This window comes from Pongo pygmaeus, chromosome 8, assembly GCF_028885625.2.
Source record: "Pongo pygmaeus isolate AG05252 chromosome 8, NHGRI_mPonPyg2-v2.0_pri, whole genome shotgun sequence".
In the NCBI taxonomy this organism is placed as follows: Eukaryota; Metazoa; Chordata; class Mammalia; order Primates; family Hominidae; genus Pongo; species Pongo pygmaeus.
This window is the reverse complement of record NC_072381.2, coordinates 16,633,083-16,650,095: the sequence shown is the minus strand read 5'-3', so window position 1 is coordinate 16,650,095 and position 17,013 is coordinate 16,633,083. Positions and strand designations below refer to the sequence as shown.

General features: G+C 41.7%; 2 protein-coding genes across 7 annotated transcripts in view; one reads left to right on the top strand and one right to left on the bottom strand.

Annotated features, from left to right (window-relative positions):
• Window positions 1–912: 912 nt before the first annotated feature.
• Window positions 913–10,830, top strand: C1QL3 (complement C1q like 3). Its single transcript, XM_054436194.2, has 2 exons — window positions 913–2,346; window positions 8,123–10,830. The coding sequence occupies exons 1-2, from the start codon at window positions 1,759–1,761 to the stop codon at window positions 8,300–8,302; spliced, it is 768 nt and encodes a 255-aa protein (XP_054292169.1). The 5' UTR covers window positions 913–1,758; the 3' UTR covers window positions 8,303–10,830.
• A 114-nt stretch (window positions 10,831–10,944) lies between these two features.
• The window catches only part of PTER (phosphotriesterase related), a 77,176-nt gene continuing 71,107 nt past the window's right edge, over window positions 10,945–17,013 (bottom strand). For all 6 annotated transcript variants that reach the window (XM_063670434.1, XM_054436193.2, XM_054436192.2 and 3 more), the window contains one exon: window positions 10,945–11,769. In XM_063670434.1, the coding sequence (XP_063526504.1) occupies window positions 11,559–11,769 (211 nt within the window). In that variant the 3' untranslated portion in view covers window positions 10,945–11,558. The remainder of the gene's footprint in view (window positions 11,770–17,013) is intronic.

Below are 17,013 nucleotides of genomic sequence, written 5' to 3'. Positions count from 1 at the left end.
ATGGGGGCTCTTCTTTCTTGTATTTCTCCTACTTCTCCCCTCCCTCAATGTACATTCGGGAAATCTGCTATGGAGCTTATAGAACTCTTTCCATATTCTAGGAAAAGACCTTGCCCAGCACTTGTGTAAAAGCTCCTTGCTTGATCTTTTGACGCCATTTTGACAAGTGATTATTTCTCGTACATTTAGCGACTTTAAGTAAATGCAACTTTAGGGCCATTGGCAGCATCCCCTGAAAGACTGCTAGAACTGTAAGCCTGTAAGTAGAGTACATATGTATGCGCTCACCACGGTGCAGCATTTGTAAAAAGGACCAACCCCCTCCTCCCCCAGATGCGGTGGACATGTTCATTTAAAATCATTCAGAAATGTTCTTTGGCTTTTCAACATACCTCACTGTTCTTAGGGTAACATCTTATTCATTTAGAAGGCAGAGGAGGAAAACCATCAGGTTAAAAGAAAATCACATCTACCATCTGGAAAATTCTAAAAGGCCCTCCTTCTGTTAACAGTGGCATTTTGAAAACACCTGAAGCACTGATTGTAGAGGAGCTAGCAAAGAAACACTGTCAACTCAGCCACCCTCCTTTCAACCTTCACCTCCACCCTCCAACTGGGGCTGCCGGCAGTGGGGAAATCTGGGACTTAGGTGTGACCCTTGAGCCCTGAAAGCTGTCGCACAGCTGTCTCCCTCCGCCAGGTGGGTCCAGCAGGACCTGCCATCGCTTGGTTCAGCAAGGGAGTATTCAGAATCTCACTGCTCATCCATGTGCAGAGAGAGAAAAAAAGAGAGGCCGAAAAAAAAATCCCACATTGTCAGAGTAATGCCAAACTCTCTCTGAGTGGGATGAGCAGAGCAGATGCTGCAATGAGATGCCAAAGCGGCTCCCCTTCCTCTGTGCCTTGGGTGCCTATAAATTGCTCCGGCGCGCGTTTGTCAGCCTCCTCTTCTCCTGGCAGGTGGTACCCAGGCAGAATTCTGCCTTCAGTCTCTCTCTCGCTCCGCTCCCGGCCGTGAGGCGCTCGCCGCTGCTCGCTCGCTCCTCCGCCCCAGCTTTGAGCCTCGCCGTGCCGACCGTGCCCGCCGCCGCCGCTGGGCGCACCCGGGGGACGCCCGGGCCCACGCGGGGCTTTGGGGTGCGCGTCTATTCGAGTTGTGGTGGTGGCAAAGGAGGAAGAGAGAAAGGAGGAAATAAAAAAAAAAAAGGCAGCGGACGGGCGAACTGAGCGAGCGAAAGAAGAGGAGGAGGAGGCAGAAAAAGGCAACTTCAGACGGAAAGTTGGTGCGAACTGGCGCAGTCTGCAAAAACGGAAAAGTCGATCGCAGGCGGCGGCGGCATAAAAGTGTGAGCTGCCCGGGAGAGCTCAGGAGGCGGCGGTGGCTGGCTCTGCCCTCCCGGTGGCCGCGCCGGCGCCGGCTGCAGCCACAGGTGCGAAGGAGCTCCCGGGAGGCGAGGGCGCCCCGCGCACCCCTCCCCCGGCCCCCACCCCGGGCTCGGGACTTCGGCTCAAGTCACTGGGCGCCCGCGATCCCTCCCCAGCCGCAGCCTCCGCGGGGGGAGCAGGAGTCGGCAGCAGCGGCCGGCGCACGCCCGCCCAGGGGAGTTGGGGTTCGCAGGGGGTTGTTTTCGGCTCTGAAGAGGTCCCCGCCCAACCTTCAAAATTCTGTCCAAAAGCAGACAAGAGGATCGCCCCGCGCTGAGCCGGCTGGTGGGCAGCAGGAGGCGCCTGATCGCCGCCGGGGCGCTGGGGGTGGTGATGGTGCTGCTGTTGGTGATCCTCATCCCGGTGCTGGTGAGCTCGGCCGGCACGTCGGCGCATTACGAGATGCTGGGCACCTGCCGCATGGTCTGCGACCCCTACGGGGGCACCAAGGCGCCCAGCACCGCTGCCACACCCGACCGCGGCCTCATGCAGTCCCTGCCCACCTTCATCCAGGGCCCCAAAGGCGAGGCCGGCCGGCCCGGAAAGGCGGGTCCGCGCGGGCCCCCCGGAGAGCCCGGGCCACCGGGCCCCATGGGGCCCCCGGGCGAGAAGGGCGAGCCGGGCCGCCAAGGCCTGCCAGGCCCGCCCGGGGCGCCCGGCCTGAACGCGGCCGGGGCCATCAGCGCCGCCACCTACAGCACGGTGCCCAAGATCGCCTTCTACGCCGGCCTCAAGCGGCAGCACGAAGGCTACGAGGTGCTCAAGTTCGACGACGTGGTCACCAACCTCGGAAACCACTACGACCCCACCACCGGCAAGTTCACCTGCTCCATCCCGGGCATCTACTTCTTCACCTACCACGTCCTGATGCGCGGAGGGGACGGCACCAGCATGTGGGCTGATCTCTGCAAAAACAACCAGGTGAGCGCGGGCGGGCGGCGGGGAGGGCGGGGAGGGAGCGCGGGAAGGTGCGAGCGAGAGGGAGGAGACCCCGGAAATGGGGGTGGGAGCCCGCGGAGGAAGGGCGCGGCGGCCGGGCTCCCCGGAGCGACGGCGAGGGGGAACGCCGTCCCACCCTGGAGAGGCGGGGGTCGTGCGCGCAGGAGGGCGCCCCGCGGCCTGGAGAGGGCGGTTCCGGAGTCTGGGACCCTCGATCGGTGCGCGCGCCTGCGAGCGCGACCCTCGAGGGGCGGGAAGCCGGGAGCTGGGTCCCCGGGACAGCTCGTGCGCTGGGGAGTCCCGGCGCGGGAAGCGACCCCTGGCCGTGGGATCCTCCGCAGCATAGGGTCGCTTACAGGCTTTCTGGGGAGTGGAGAGGGCTGGGGGAGTCCGGAATGGGCGTGGCAGGGTGACCGACTCCGGGGTGGTTAGACAAAGGCCCAAGGGAGAAACAAGGGCCCCGAAGGAATGAGTCCAAGCAGGGCGCAGCCACAGCGGAGGAGCGACCGTGGGGCCCGCCGTCGCCGAGTCCTTGCGGTGTCCCAGGCCATGAAACTCACATATAGTCAATTTCAAGGTGCAAACTCCAGTTTCGTTTTCAGCCAAAAAATAGCGGATGGGAGAGTCAAGGAGTGCTGATAACAAAAAGAATAGTTGAGATTCGGGGGTTCATGCGGTGAAACACAGCGCGCAGCCAGACTCAGAACCCAAACTCTCTGTGGAGTCGGAGGACGCTCAGGCAGGTGGCCTGGGGGACGACCGGTTCGAGCCCAGCCCCGGGTCTATCGGGCCTCTGGACCAGCCGGCCAAGAGGATTTGATTCCCTGAGCCGGTCGGCGCCGCTCCAAGGGCTACGCATGGGTCTGCAGTATTCTGCTGGGGCCACTTTACTGTGGAGAAATTCGAGGCCATTGCAAAACCGAAGCTTGTCTGATCTCTTAGTCAGAGGAGGAAAATAATATTTGTAACTACCTAAAAGTGTAATGGGACCTTCTGTGCACGCCGAATCAGTAGCCACTGAGGCGAGGCCTTGCAGCCTGCAGCCTGCGGTGTGGGCTGAGTTTCTCGGTTTTAACTTTGCTTATTGAGTGGCATAGGGGATGGCCCGCGACCCTGGCATCGCCATCAAGAGACCTCCTCTCCTGCAGCAACTTTGACTTAACGAGGTCTATTGGGCTTTAGGTAACTCGACCCCTGGACATTCAGAGATTCTTAGCTATAACCCAGGTTTCTGTTAAGCACCATTCAAGCAGGATTCGGAAGACCTACTTCAGGGCCAGAATTCTTTCAAAAGTGACAGACCAAAAAAAAAAAAAAAAAAAAAAAAGTCCTAAATTCGTAAGAGAGAAAAAAGACAAAAAACGTCCTGTTCTCTACCCTATCCTACAAATAGCTTAAGGGACCCTCAGGACACAGAACAAAAAGAGGAAAAATGGCCACCAGGAGGCACTGACAGGGTTGTTTATCATCGTTATTATGCATGAAAATAATATTAAGATAAATAAAAATTATTCACAGAGCAGTAAAACAGTTATAGGCAAATGGCTAAAACGGGCAGGACTCACTGTACCAGAATGGAGCTATTGAATCACCCTCACAAAAAGGCTTATGAACAGCCCCTCAGCAGGCAGCCATGAGACACCCCTTTATTTGCAAATTGGCTCTCTTCTGACTCAAAGGTCAGGTCTGGAAAATACAATCGGGCTGAAGAGATGATTTTTAGAGGTATCAGTTGAAATGAAATGATTCCAATTTTATCAGCAAATGTGTAAAAATGCTCACATCTTTAAATATCTGGAAATTGCAATTGCATGAAAAAAGCAGGGATTAATACATTTAAATTAGTTTAAGTGTTGATGTCTAGACTGCTGAGCCTGTGTATATTACGCTGATTTGAAGAAAATAACACCATGTAGGTGTTCTATGTGCGTTTTGTTTTTAAAATTATTTCATTGTTTGGGGTGTAAAATCTTCCTTTGTATCACGCTAGCATACACATTCCATGAGGATCAGGAAAAATAATAAGGTAAAACAGCTGACCTTATAATGTATAATGCTTTTCATTGGTAATATTAAGCTGCTACTTCTGCAAAAGGTATGCAACAGGTAATTCAGAAAAATAAATCTATAGTGGTCAACATTTTTTTCTTAGTTCACTGTGGACTATTTTGGAAAATGGTTACTACACTACTACTGTTAAGCAATTTTATCTCTAGATTAGAACTATTTTGTCAAGTCCAGTCTGCAGGCAGTTACAAATGAGAAATCTTATAAAATCTTTTTATTAATTTTAAATAATACTTCACTCTTGCTTTTCAATTATATTCTGGTCTGATCACTTCTTAGAATGCCAGGTTCCCTCTCTGAGCTGATCTAATTTGTTTTCATAAAACAGAAACTCAGAGATCCATGTCAGTGTAACGTTCTATGGATTAAGTGGATTTTGAGAAGCACAAAAATTAAACTAAAAATGCAGTTCCCTCTAAGAGAGAGAAATGCTTCTGGACTGTAACCATATGAGAGCCATTTTATTTATGCTTTGTGTAGAATGTAAGATCACAGATGGAAACATCAAAGACCAGTAAATTAACCTGATGTGCCACTTAACCTTTTGTTTATGATTCCACAGAAGTACAGTGAAAATGAAATTACGAGAACATCAGTAGCAATTCATTAAATTACAAATGTCACCATAAATATTATCTCTAATGATAGATCCTCACTAATAAGATAATGCTAAAACTATGCAACCTATTGCAGACACAGAAACATACCCCTAAAATGACCGAAGCTCTCATACTCTCCATGAAGCCATCAACCTAAACTTAATCCTACCATTTGTTGAAAGCCCATGACAGTGCATATTAAAGGTAAAAGTTCAACTCAAATAGCTTTACATTTGGAAAGAGGAAATCTCTTTAATGTTGGTAATCCTTTTAGCAGAAAACATGAAGAAAAATTGCTATTTGAATACAATCACTCTAATGCCACTATAATAAATAAGCCACTCGAATGAAAACTAAAACTGTTTCAGGATTAAAAGCATAAAATAATTAAAGACCAGTTGGTACTCTTAAAAATTTATTAGTTATGGCACCGATGAACATGAAATATTTTTAAAAGGATGAGTGGTTTGTGGGTTGGTATTCGCTTATTAGAGAGATCAATGACATGTCAAATTCATAATCTTTTTAGGGTTAAAGAAATATGGACTAAAGATAAAGCAGAATCTAAATAGTTATCTTGTAATAAGAAAAGACATTGGAGTAAATTTAGGTAGAAATCGGTAGATTGCGCTGAAGAAAGGATGGATCTTATTCCCAGACAGAATGCTGAAATCACTGTACATTTAGGAATCTGGAAACAGTCTCCAGGGTGAACACATTACCTTCCTCAATAGTTTGATGGCTTGAAAGAATTGAAGTCACTGAGCTGGATACTAGAGCTTGAAATTTCAAGTCTTGTTATATCTTTAGAGTATGATCAGGTGAGCAGCCATACCAAAATCATGCCAGGTACACTGGAGTATGGCAATTATTTAATTGGGACAGTCTTACGGTACAGTATAGGTTGAAATCTTAGAGAATTACATTCATTAAAAAGCAACCACACTGGCTTGATCCAACAAAGGTGGTGGAAACTGTGAGGGTAACCTTTCAGTCTGTGGAATCACTCTAATGCATTCACAGGTTTTTGTGGTTACACCTACTGAATTAAAAATGGTGACGTTCACTTGGTTTTGTGGTTACACCCTGGAGAATAAAAATGGCATTATATTTTTAAAAGGATTATTATGTCTAAATCAAGTAATTTTAATATGTCCTGTTTCTCCAGTACCTTCATGTAGAAAACCATGTTAAAGCCCAGTAACCATAGAACATGTCCTAAATACCCAAAGCACTGAATAAAATGTGTCTGGTTATTAGTAATAGCTGAGGAGTATATTATGGGTTGATAACTAATGTATTACTAACATAGCTCATGAATATTTTGTTTTTAATTTTTTTCACCATTAAAAATCCAAAGATGAGAAAAAAACACAAGTCATAATAGCAATATCCTTCTTGTAGATTTGTTTCCCTGGGAATTAATGGCTAGATGAAATTAATGAATCAACGCATTCAACTCCTACAAACTCATGATTAATCTTTAGAAAATATTTTGAAGTCAGACTGCATCATTATTTAATGGTCAAAACAGACCACTTTACTAAATTGGCATATACATTGGAGTCAGTGCTTCCAAGCATAATTACATGGTATATTGCTTTCATTATATTAGTGCCTGTTAGTACAGTGTTAAGCAATTCTAAATCCTTTAAGCCATTTTCTCCTTTTGCTATATGATACCCAGAAAGACATTTTAAAGATACTACTCAAATGACTTTACAAGTTCAGCAGTGTTAAAGAGTCTTCTCCTTTTTTTTTTTTTTTTTTTAACATTTCAGCATTAATGTGAGAATATATCACAAGAAAATTTAATTGGAAAACTCATCATTTAAATTTTGAAAGAAATGCATGGAAATTCTTGACTTCTGTCTCATTTCTCTCATTTTGCCAAGTGATAAAATCCAGCATATTGTACCCCAAATCATGCATTATTACATAGTGCAGGTTTACAAAACCACTAAATCACTTGCTGTGTTATTCAGGGAAATATCATTATAGTGGAATAGAAATGAAACAAGCCACAAAGTAGAAGATGTTTTACTGAAATAAATAAAATCTAAGTCTGCCTGTTGAAAGATTTTCCAAGGCAGAATCACAATATATCTAAATGAATATGAAGCCTAATTTGAGCTAAGGATCTGACAGAATGTCCACAATGCATGAGACGATAGGCAATTTGACTGTTTGTAAATGTCTATCAACTCACTAATGAGATCACAGGCTTACCATGGGCAGATTATAAGCAGCCTCTGTCCTCAAATCAAGCCACATATTTAGAATCTCCTAAGTGGGTATTCAATGAAATCATTAAAAAATTCTTCAAACTTGAGAGGCCTCAGAGCATGAAAATTTAGTCCTTTAACTTTTAGATATGTTGAGGTTAAATTGTTGATTTAAATGCACATGTCATAGTTAAGTAATAAAAAGACATGATGGAAAAAAAGAACTCTGAAAACTCAGGTGATATAATCAAAGATGTATAAATGAGCTAAGCTTATGAAGCAGCCTGGTAAAGGGGGCTTTACATGAATTAGATTTGGAAAGCCCTAAATCAAAAGACTTTTTCTTTTTTTTTTTCTTTGTAAGTAGTAGAGGAGTTGGTATTTTCCTGGGTATTTTTAGCTATTACATACCTCAATTTTCTAATAATTGTGGTGAACAGCTGAACTTAAACTTGAACTTCTGTATTCATAAACAGCTGATTAGAATATTGCTATTTGGCTTAAATTAAAATGCAAAAAATACTATTAGTTTCTTTTCAAAATGTGATTGGGCATAGGGATTGAAGGAGTTAGAAAAACGAGTGATACAGGAAGATAATAAATTGTATGCACGGTTTAGAATGTGTAGTTAGACTGCCAGAATGGTCCCCACTGAAGCACTATTTTGTCCCTTCCTGTCCTCCTTCTCACTAATGTAGCTGAAACTGCCACAGCACTATCCTCATAAAGCTCTGAGGTCAACATGGACTTTCCTATGCTAAATTCTGTACTATGGCAGCAAGTCAGCTTGTGATGCTACACGAATGGCAAAAAAGAAAACTTGAGAATTCTCATTTACGCATCCTAACTCTTGTCTGTTTCACATAGGTGCGTGCTAGTGCAATTGCCCAAGATGCTGATCAGAATTACGACTATGCCAGTAACAGTGTGGTTCTTCATTTGGAGCCGGGAGACGAAGTCTATATCAAATTAGATGGCGGGAAAGCCCATGGAGGAAACAACAACAAATACAGCACGTTTTCTGGATTTATTATTTATGCTGACTGATAATGCAGAAACTAAGATTATTATTCTGAGTTTGAACACTGGATTCGTATGGCTAACGTCAGTGAATCAAGGATCCCAGGGGATGCCAATGGCAGGGCACCTCAGTTGTGTATATGTGGGGAAATCAAATGCTACCTGACTCACATCTGTATCACTCAGAAACATTATGTAAAAAATATCAAAGCAAGATAAGCAGATGTGTGATCCACTACCGCCAAAGCAAATACTCCTTATCGTTAGTGTCCATGTGAATGAAGTCCTATATAGATCACAAATTTTTATAGACAAATCTAAGACATTGAATTATTTCTTCTATATATATGATACTTTGGTGTACTGTGATCTTGCTGCTTTTATCCATATGTCAGCTTTGGTTCTTGTGAGTTTACCTGCTTATTATGATACTTGGAGTCCATTCATAGTGTGGGGAAGAATGATTTTTACCCTGCAGGAGAAGGTCTAATTGAAATAATGCTGCTTGTCCCCAAAGAAATTGTTTGCCTTGTACTCTTGTTAACTTTAGAGCTAGACCTGGGAATGATTCAACTTCAAGCCTTAACCTGGAATTTTCTGGATTTGAGGGAATTCCCAAGCCTATGATCATTTTCATATTTTCTTTTTCTTATATGAATTTTCTTTTCTCTCTTTTCTGGTGATAGTCTTTAAAAATAGAGATTGACAGTGTATCATAGGATTACCCTCTAAGTGTGAAAATGTGTAATTATGTACGGTATTTAGAAAAAGCCCTTATGTGTCCATTTTGTCAACTGAATACATTTAGATTCACTGGGAAAGTCAGAGAAATTTATTCTTTAGTATCAAATCAAACCGAGGCTTTTGCCATCTTTGGAACAAAAGATTATTCATAACCCAATGCACAAAGGTTTAATTTGAGCTGCTGCATACGTCACCAAGGGGACACTAGGTGAGGCCTTCAAATGATTACTACAAGTCTGTGGCCTGAGGTTATTTCAAAATTAACAATTTCGCATATAACCGATATGACAACAGAGTGTTTATATTTTATACAAATATCTGCTAAACATGCACAGATATACTCACACACACATATATATGTTAGATGAAATGTTTTATATATGTATAAAACATATACATATAAAACATATATATATGGCTTTATTCCACAGGGCACAGTGGCTGTATAGCCTCAAAATTTTAATATAAAAAAGTGTATGCATATATACACACACAAACATGCACAAATTATTTAACTTATTTTGGGTTAAAATATATTTTGAATGACAATATATGGAGTAGCAAAAACAGTTAAAATGACTTCTCTTTAAGAGTTATCCAGAAAATTAATTGTATTAGGTTAAAATGCCCCTTATTTCACAGGTCTGTAAGTTAAGGTTATAGTTGCTCTATTACCATATGCCAATCAATACTTTAACTGCATTCCGTGACAGACTGTTAATATGAGGACTGCAGACACCAAGTGGCTCTCCTTTGCAGTGTTTATGAATTACATGCATTTGAGCTATCAATTTTTTTTTCTTTTTTCTCAGGTGGAGTGAAGCTGACAGAACAGTAGATTTGGAGAGTAATACAAATCCTTTCTTTCTGGTTAGAACACACTGCCAAAAGCCATCTCTTTCATCTAAGGAAAAGATTAAAAATGCATGTTGATATCTCCTAATTATCACACAACTTTCACTATTACAATGAAAAATCTGTTCCCCTTTCATTGCCTTTGAAAACTCTGTGACAAGTAGATTTCAAAAACAGAGATTATAAAAATTTGCTTGCTTTACTGGTGAAGGACATTTGCATTTTTTTTTTTATTTAAAGGAATTAATTTGTTCTCCTGGCTCATTCCTCTTTGTTACTTTCTGTTCCAATACACAGAAAGCTTGATCATCTTTGATCAGCAGAAATATCTTTTATTTAGCAAAGCTCAACTTCCCAAGAGTTATGCATGGTGTGCCTATCTGAAGGTAGTGTTAGCTCTGTTGAAATGCCTGGGTCTGAGTAACTGTCATGATTTTTATGATTAAAAACAGACTCTTCATCAAGAATAATGACGAATTCTAACTGGCCTTTGTGATATGTAAGATAACTCATAAATGAATTGCAATGGATTTTATTTCAAATTAACTATATATTTATCAAAGAGGAATTGGCAGCAAGGGTTTGGAGAATATTTTTAGGTACCAAATAGCATAGTGAGGATTCAACCAAAAGATGAATTTATAAGCAGCAGTGCCCATCACCTAAGTGTTTTAACTAAAAGTTTTTAAAAACGTTTTATTTACACAAAATATCAGGGCTGGATACCTTTTAAAGAGGAGGCTCTAGTATCGGGCTGTCATTTCCAATAGATCTGACCTTTTCTTCAGATAAATAAGCATTATTTTCTCTGTTTAGGTCCAAGGAAAAACAAAAGGTAAAGGAAATAAAGGGAATATATATAAGGCAAACATTTCTCTTTTTTTTGCATTATATCTTACTAATTAATTAAATTGTGGCCTTTGTTATAAATGTAATGATTCATTAAACTATATTATGTAATATATTTTGACTTTTATGATTGAATTTTTATAATTCAGTAGTGTTATGTGTTCTTACACAAACTTTGCAAAACAGCAAAATGTATGGCAAAATAGATACCAGAAAGCCAAAGATATCAAAATCACTTTATTAGAAGAATATATAGATAGGTGGACAGTATAAAATTAACCTTTCAAAGTATTTTTATCATTGTGAATTGGTAATCGTATTACAGTCAGTATCCTTTGGGGAAAAAGTCTCAAAATTTAACTTCCCTTGTTGCAGAAGCTATTTTACAGTGCCATATTATTCATTAACCATTAATTAAAGAACCGCAGGATAATTAGTAGGATCATCAATATTACAAGAAACATTACATCGCTCAAGAAGGGAATAATTCAACTAGAAACACTTTAAATTTTCTCAAGTAGTGCAGCTGATAGATTAGGGAGAAAAACAACAACTCCGCTTAGAGGATATAGACTTCAAATCATTGTTTAGAAATAGGTACTTCTGTATTTATTTTGTTAAGGCAAAATAATAGGGCTCAATTAGGCTGAGTAACTCCCTAGAGGCACAGTTGTAATAGCTGGTCTCAGAGAAGGCAAACCCTCCTAGTTCTCATCAGAAGGAAATGATCAGTCATTAGTCCTAGGTAACTGATTAGTATCTCACAGTGGACTGGAAATCGCTGAATGTTCTCTGCAAGTTTTATACTCAAGGTGTGAATTCATAAGCAACCATCCTATTTGAAAGTTAGCCATTGCTTAGGGTTCTCTATCAGAATCTTATCAAGCACATTCTCAGTTATACCTCTCAGCAACATTTTAGGAACAACATTGGTGAGTATATGAGAATAGCCGTGACCTCCATATTTCATCAGCCGGGTTTTCGTATGTATGTCATGTGCTACCAGAATTCGATCTTCATAGCCCTCTTCCACCAGGAGACGCACCCTGTGAAAAATGTTAACTCATTAGATGTCATTTGTCTTTCATTTTCGCTTTTCAGGGTGTTTTCGACTTTTTACTCATTAACCTATTGTGCTTGTCGTAAAGATACTGCCTTCTACTGTGGCGTGTGTACTGAGAGACCTTTAATAAATATTGTGTGGTGATGATAAAAATATTGCTGCATCCTAGCAGGAACACATCCTTATTCCATGCACACAGAAATTTCTAACCTGTGATATTTATGACAACGCCTGGCAATACTGCATTAAAGATAGCTTCTGATAGGATGTGCCAGTTGGGATGAATGACCACTTTGGCATTTCACTAAATAACTTTGTTCTGGATTTGTATTCAGCAATCCTCTCTCAAATGCCTCTCTCTGTGGGCCCATTTTTCAGATCTCATTCTTGCTCTCTCCTTTTATCTACCAAATAAATATCAAGGACTATTTGCGATTAAAATAGGGAAACAAAAGGAATGTCACTACAAGTAAAATATTCTGAGAGCAAAATCAGTTGGTCTGCAAGTGAGGGGCACTTGATAAGCTACAAAGCCACTGAAAAAAGGTTGGTCAGTATTTTAACCATTTGCCCCTTTGAAGTCTATGGAAATTTTGATTTAGTTGTAGTCTCTGAGCATTGGATGAAACTGACCAATACAAATATATTCTGTCTTCTTTCCATGTCAGCAAGATTGCTAAAATAATAAGCTGTTCCTTTAAATTTATAGTCGGTGGACTAAAGAACAGCTTCCTGACTATTCTCTAAAAATGAAATCCTCTTTGCTTTGTTAAATGCTGGAATCTGTAGAGTGAGTCACCTCCTGACAGCCACCATCTGTACGTGTCTGGACTCTGGGCAGTGTCTGTCGTGACTTCCATGGGTCTTTGATGGTAGAAGATGCCACTCGCAGACAATGGCTCTTCTATGGGATTCTCTGAATAGTTTTTTTGGCGTCTAGAATCTAAAGTGGATCTTGGCGGATGGACAGTGCCTTCCTCCAGAGGTTGATTATTTGAAAGGTATCTTTTTTTGTTTCAAAAGCATTTCTTGGTGTCCTAGTACATGAGTCATATTTAATAACTACTACAGTGAGCAAAACGTGGGGTACTACACACACAAAAAAACTGAAGCACAAAGCCCTGCCCTCTGAGAACACATATTTTAAAATAAATTATAATGGAAGAATAGACTTTGTATCTGCAGGTCAAAGGAATGCAAGCACCAGCAGGGAAGAGCCATGCCTGTCCTATAAGTGCATGTAATGACTTTTGTGCCACTAAGATTTTTTGCCTCATTGAAATTTGTATAATATCCTGAAGTTCTGATCTGCAGTTACTTTTGGAACACACTCAGTTTAGGGGAATTATCTAAGATAAGTTATATGATCACATAAAAAGACAAAGATTTGACAGAATGCATGCACAATGCTGAAGCTTAGGGTGACAAACCTTGATCCACAACTGCAAAGAAGTATCATGGTATAGGAGGTTTTAGGAAACACTTTCTCCCTGATATTTTCTGGGCATTTTCCAAAATTTTTGCCTATGTTTCTTATCTGATAAATACAATTTCTCATATTATAAAGGCAGATCATGTGGATAAACAAATTCCTCTAAGATGTCTTGTGTCAGACCTTGAAACACAATGTTATCAAATCATGAAGTAGAATGAAAGAGTATAGAGGACAAGATACTCATACTTAAAACCGGGAATCCTTAGAGCCCATCAAGTCAAGAATCTGGAGACTACTTATCTCATGAGAAAGATAACGTTGTGGCTCTGGACACACAATCATATCCTGACTATCAAGAAAACCTGCCCCGTCCTGCTTACACTAAAAGATCATCTCTCCTGTTGTGCCATTATATGGAAGAACAGGAGTTACAGAGATGCTGCCAGAAAAGGGGGAGCCACTACAGACGAGAAGACAAAAAATCACGGTAATTATAGAAATACAAATGAGTTAGTGTTTGCAAACAAATATTAGAGAGAGACTACAAAGTGTGAAAAGGCAGAGATATAATAAGATTTGAGAAATGGAGCAGAAGATTGAAAACAGGTGTTAGACACTGAATTTCTGGTGCTGAACACCAGAGGTAGGCAGAAGCGTGCTTGTGTGTTCATGCACTTCAGAGGTTTAAGACTACAATGGCTCAGAAAAGGACTGCAGATGCATGATGAAAACCAAGTGTGCAAGACAGTGGGGTACCGGAGCACATGCAACCCAAAAGGGCATTCAGTGCTTAACATGGGCTGTCCTTGGGTCAAACGATAATGCATGGTTTAATTTAAGGAAGATTAAGCACACATACATATACATATGTATGGAATAGCACACAGGCATTACATATATACACACACATTCATATTATAATAATTTTTATTATTTCCATACATCCAGAATGGCTATATTTAGCACAGTAAAGGATAAACAAATGGCCAGAAGGAGCTAAGAAGGAATGCTGGGGGAGCCATCGGTCATCTGACCCTTCTATCTCCTTCACAGATGCTCCTTTACAGATCTTCTTTCTCTTGTTCTAGAAGGTCTGGGAGCCTCATACGAGACACAGGCGTGCAAAAGATGCACCTCACTACCACAAAGGGGCTTGGGAAAAGGCGATCCAGAGTGCAAAGTTCCCATTTCCAAGATGATTTAGAAAACATGTGTTGAGACTGGGCACGGTGGCTCACGCCTGTAATCCCAGCACTTTAGGAGGCTGAGGTGGGCGGATCACGAGGTCAGGAGATCGAGACCATCCTGGCTAACACGGTGAAACCCCGTCTCTACTAAAAATACAAAAAATTAGCCGGGCGTGGTGGCGGGCGCCTGTAGTCCCAGCTACTCGGGAGACTGAGGTAGGAGAATAGCGTGAACCTGGGAGGCAGAGCTTGCAGTGAGGTGAGATTGCGCCACTGCACTCCTGCCTGGGCGACAGAGCGAGTCTCCATCTCAAAAAAAAAAAAAAAAGAAAGAAAAAAGAAATAAAACATATGTTGAGGGCATTGATCAGGAAATCATGTTTTTGAGATTGTGAAAGATAAGAATGACTGAATGCACTGCCCTATTTTAAATTCCAGATGCCCTTAGGCAAGGAATAGTCTCCTCTGAGTATAAACTAACTAGTAGGGCTTTAGGGGAACAGGTTCACCTGTATTGAATCGGGTTCCTCGGCAAGTACATTAAAATAATAAAACAAAAATAAACAAAGAAACAATATATCTACTTGTCAAATAACTGATCTGAGTATTAAAAGAAAAGACAGCTTCATTGGTCAAGACAGGTGAAGTCATTTGCTCATGTAGAGTTGAGAGTTGCCATCTTACTTAACTAACGCAACACTGATTAACTAGCTTTCCCTAATGATACTAAACTTGAAGCATAGTACTATTAATGAGGTGATCAAGGCCAAATGCCAGTACTTGGAGACAGCAGAAGGCATACAGACGTAAATGTGACTTCCCAGGGAAAGATCCTCAGGATGTCCCAACTATGACCACTGGCTCAAGATATTCCCCTCAACCCAGCGTGCCTCATTCAACTAGCAATACTTGAATCTCATGGTTCCTGGACATCACTTCTCAATTCCCGCTTTGCTACTTCCATTGCAACCACTTTTCTGTTCTCATAATTATATTCTAGTTCTTGTTATCATAGGGAACTACTGCTCCCCCTTGGAAATCTCCATCTTTAGTTTCCCACTCTGATCATGTTACATTTTTCTACTTTTTCCACTCACTTCTTCTACTGTGTATATATATACACACACACATATATATATACACATACACATACAGTATATATATTTGAACACATATATATGCTCCACCCACTTCATTAAAGCCTGCAGTCCAGTTATTTGCCCTGCTATGCTTTTGCTGTCTATCTGCCCATTCCTCTCTATGCTTTCTTCCCTCCAGCTTGGATCCCATGACCCTCATCTCAACCCTTCCTTTGTTATCCATCTCTTTCAGATAGAATCCCAACTCTCAATCTCTTGAACTGTTCCCATTTTCTGCTTGTATGCACACAACTTCTCTGGTTCCACTACCAAAATGCAAAACGGTTTTGCTTTTGGAAAATAATCACCAAATCATGTGCATTGGTGCCAATACACAGGCATGCAATCATGATTTCTAGACTCAACTACGTCTTGCACATAACACATCCATGTCAAGATCTCTCTCACTGACCTGACAGCCATTCCTAGCCTTCCTCCTGCTCTACATGGTGCTGCCCTAAATCCCCTCTTTTTTTCTCAGGAGATAACCATGTCCACCTCACAGAGACACTAGAGGACAAGTGGCCATGTGTCCTCAGTCTCCTGTTTCCCTCACTAAGACTTCTATTTGCATTCACCCCATTGCTGTGTTGTGCCCTCTCATTTCCATGGAAAAAGCATCCTTTTAATTGACTTTCTATTTGTTCCCCAGATTCCATCTATTTGTCGCCTTAGAAACCTTGCTCTATATTTCTTATCTATCCAGAGTTTTTAAAGTCAACATCTATTGAACACTTCCATATTCTGCACCAGACACTCAGACAAAAACTTGGAAAACATTATTTCATGTCAATTCTATAGTAACCCTGTGGAATGGGCACCACTTCCCTGGACTCATTCTCTCTGGCTCTGGCTCTGCTCTTGCTCTTAAGTCACATAAACATTGTTCAACTCTTACTAGAAGCTTCCCTTGATCCTTTATTGACTTCTAACTCCAGCCCCATTTCCTTGCTTCCCTCCACTGCCAAGCTTCTTGAAAGAGTCACCTCAACATCCTCTCTCCTCTTCCTCACGGCCCACCCATTTCTCAAGCCTTTTCCACTGAGACTGCACTTACTGTTTATAAAACGTGAGCCTCCTAATTGTGAAATCCAATGGATGCTTTTCAGTCTTTATTTCCCTTGATATTTGTCACTTATTACTGGCATTCAAGCCCTTCTGCCCTGAGACTTCCTCTCTACTGACTTCCATAACAACATATATCTCTCATGTTATCATTTTGAAAACTTCTCCTCGACCTTTCCTTGAGCAACGGTTCCTACTCCATCCCTTAAATGTCTCTGTGCCCGGGTCTCTGTCCTCATCCTCTTCTCTGAGTGATGTCATTCATTCCCACGGTTCAACTATCACATACAAACCATATCTTAGGGCTTCACTGGATAGCAACACTTAGATATTCCCAAAGGAAAGTCTTCCTTGTCAATGTCCAATTTATTTCTCCTCCTAGATTTTCTAACTTGGTTCAT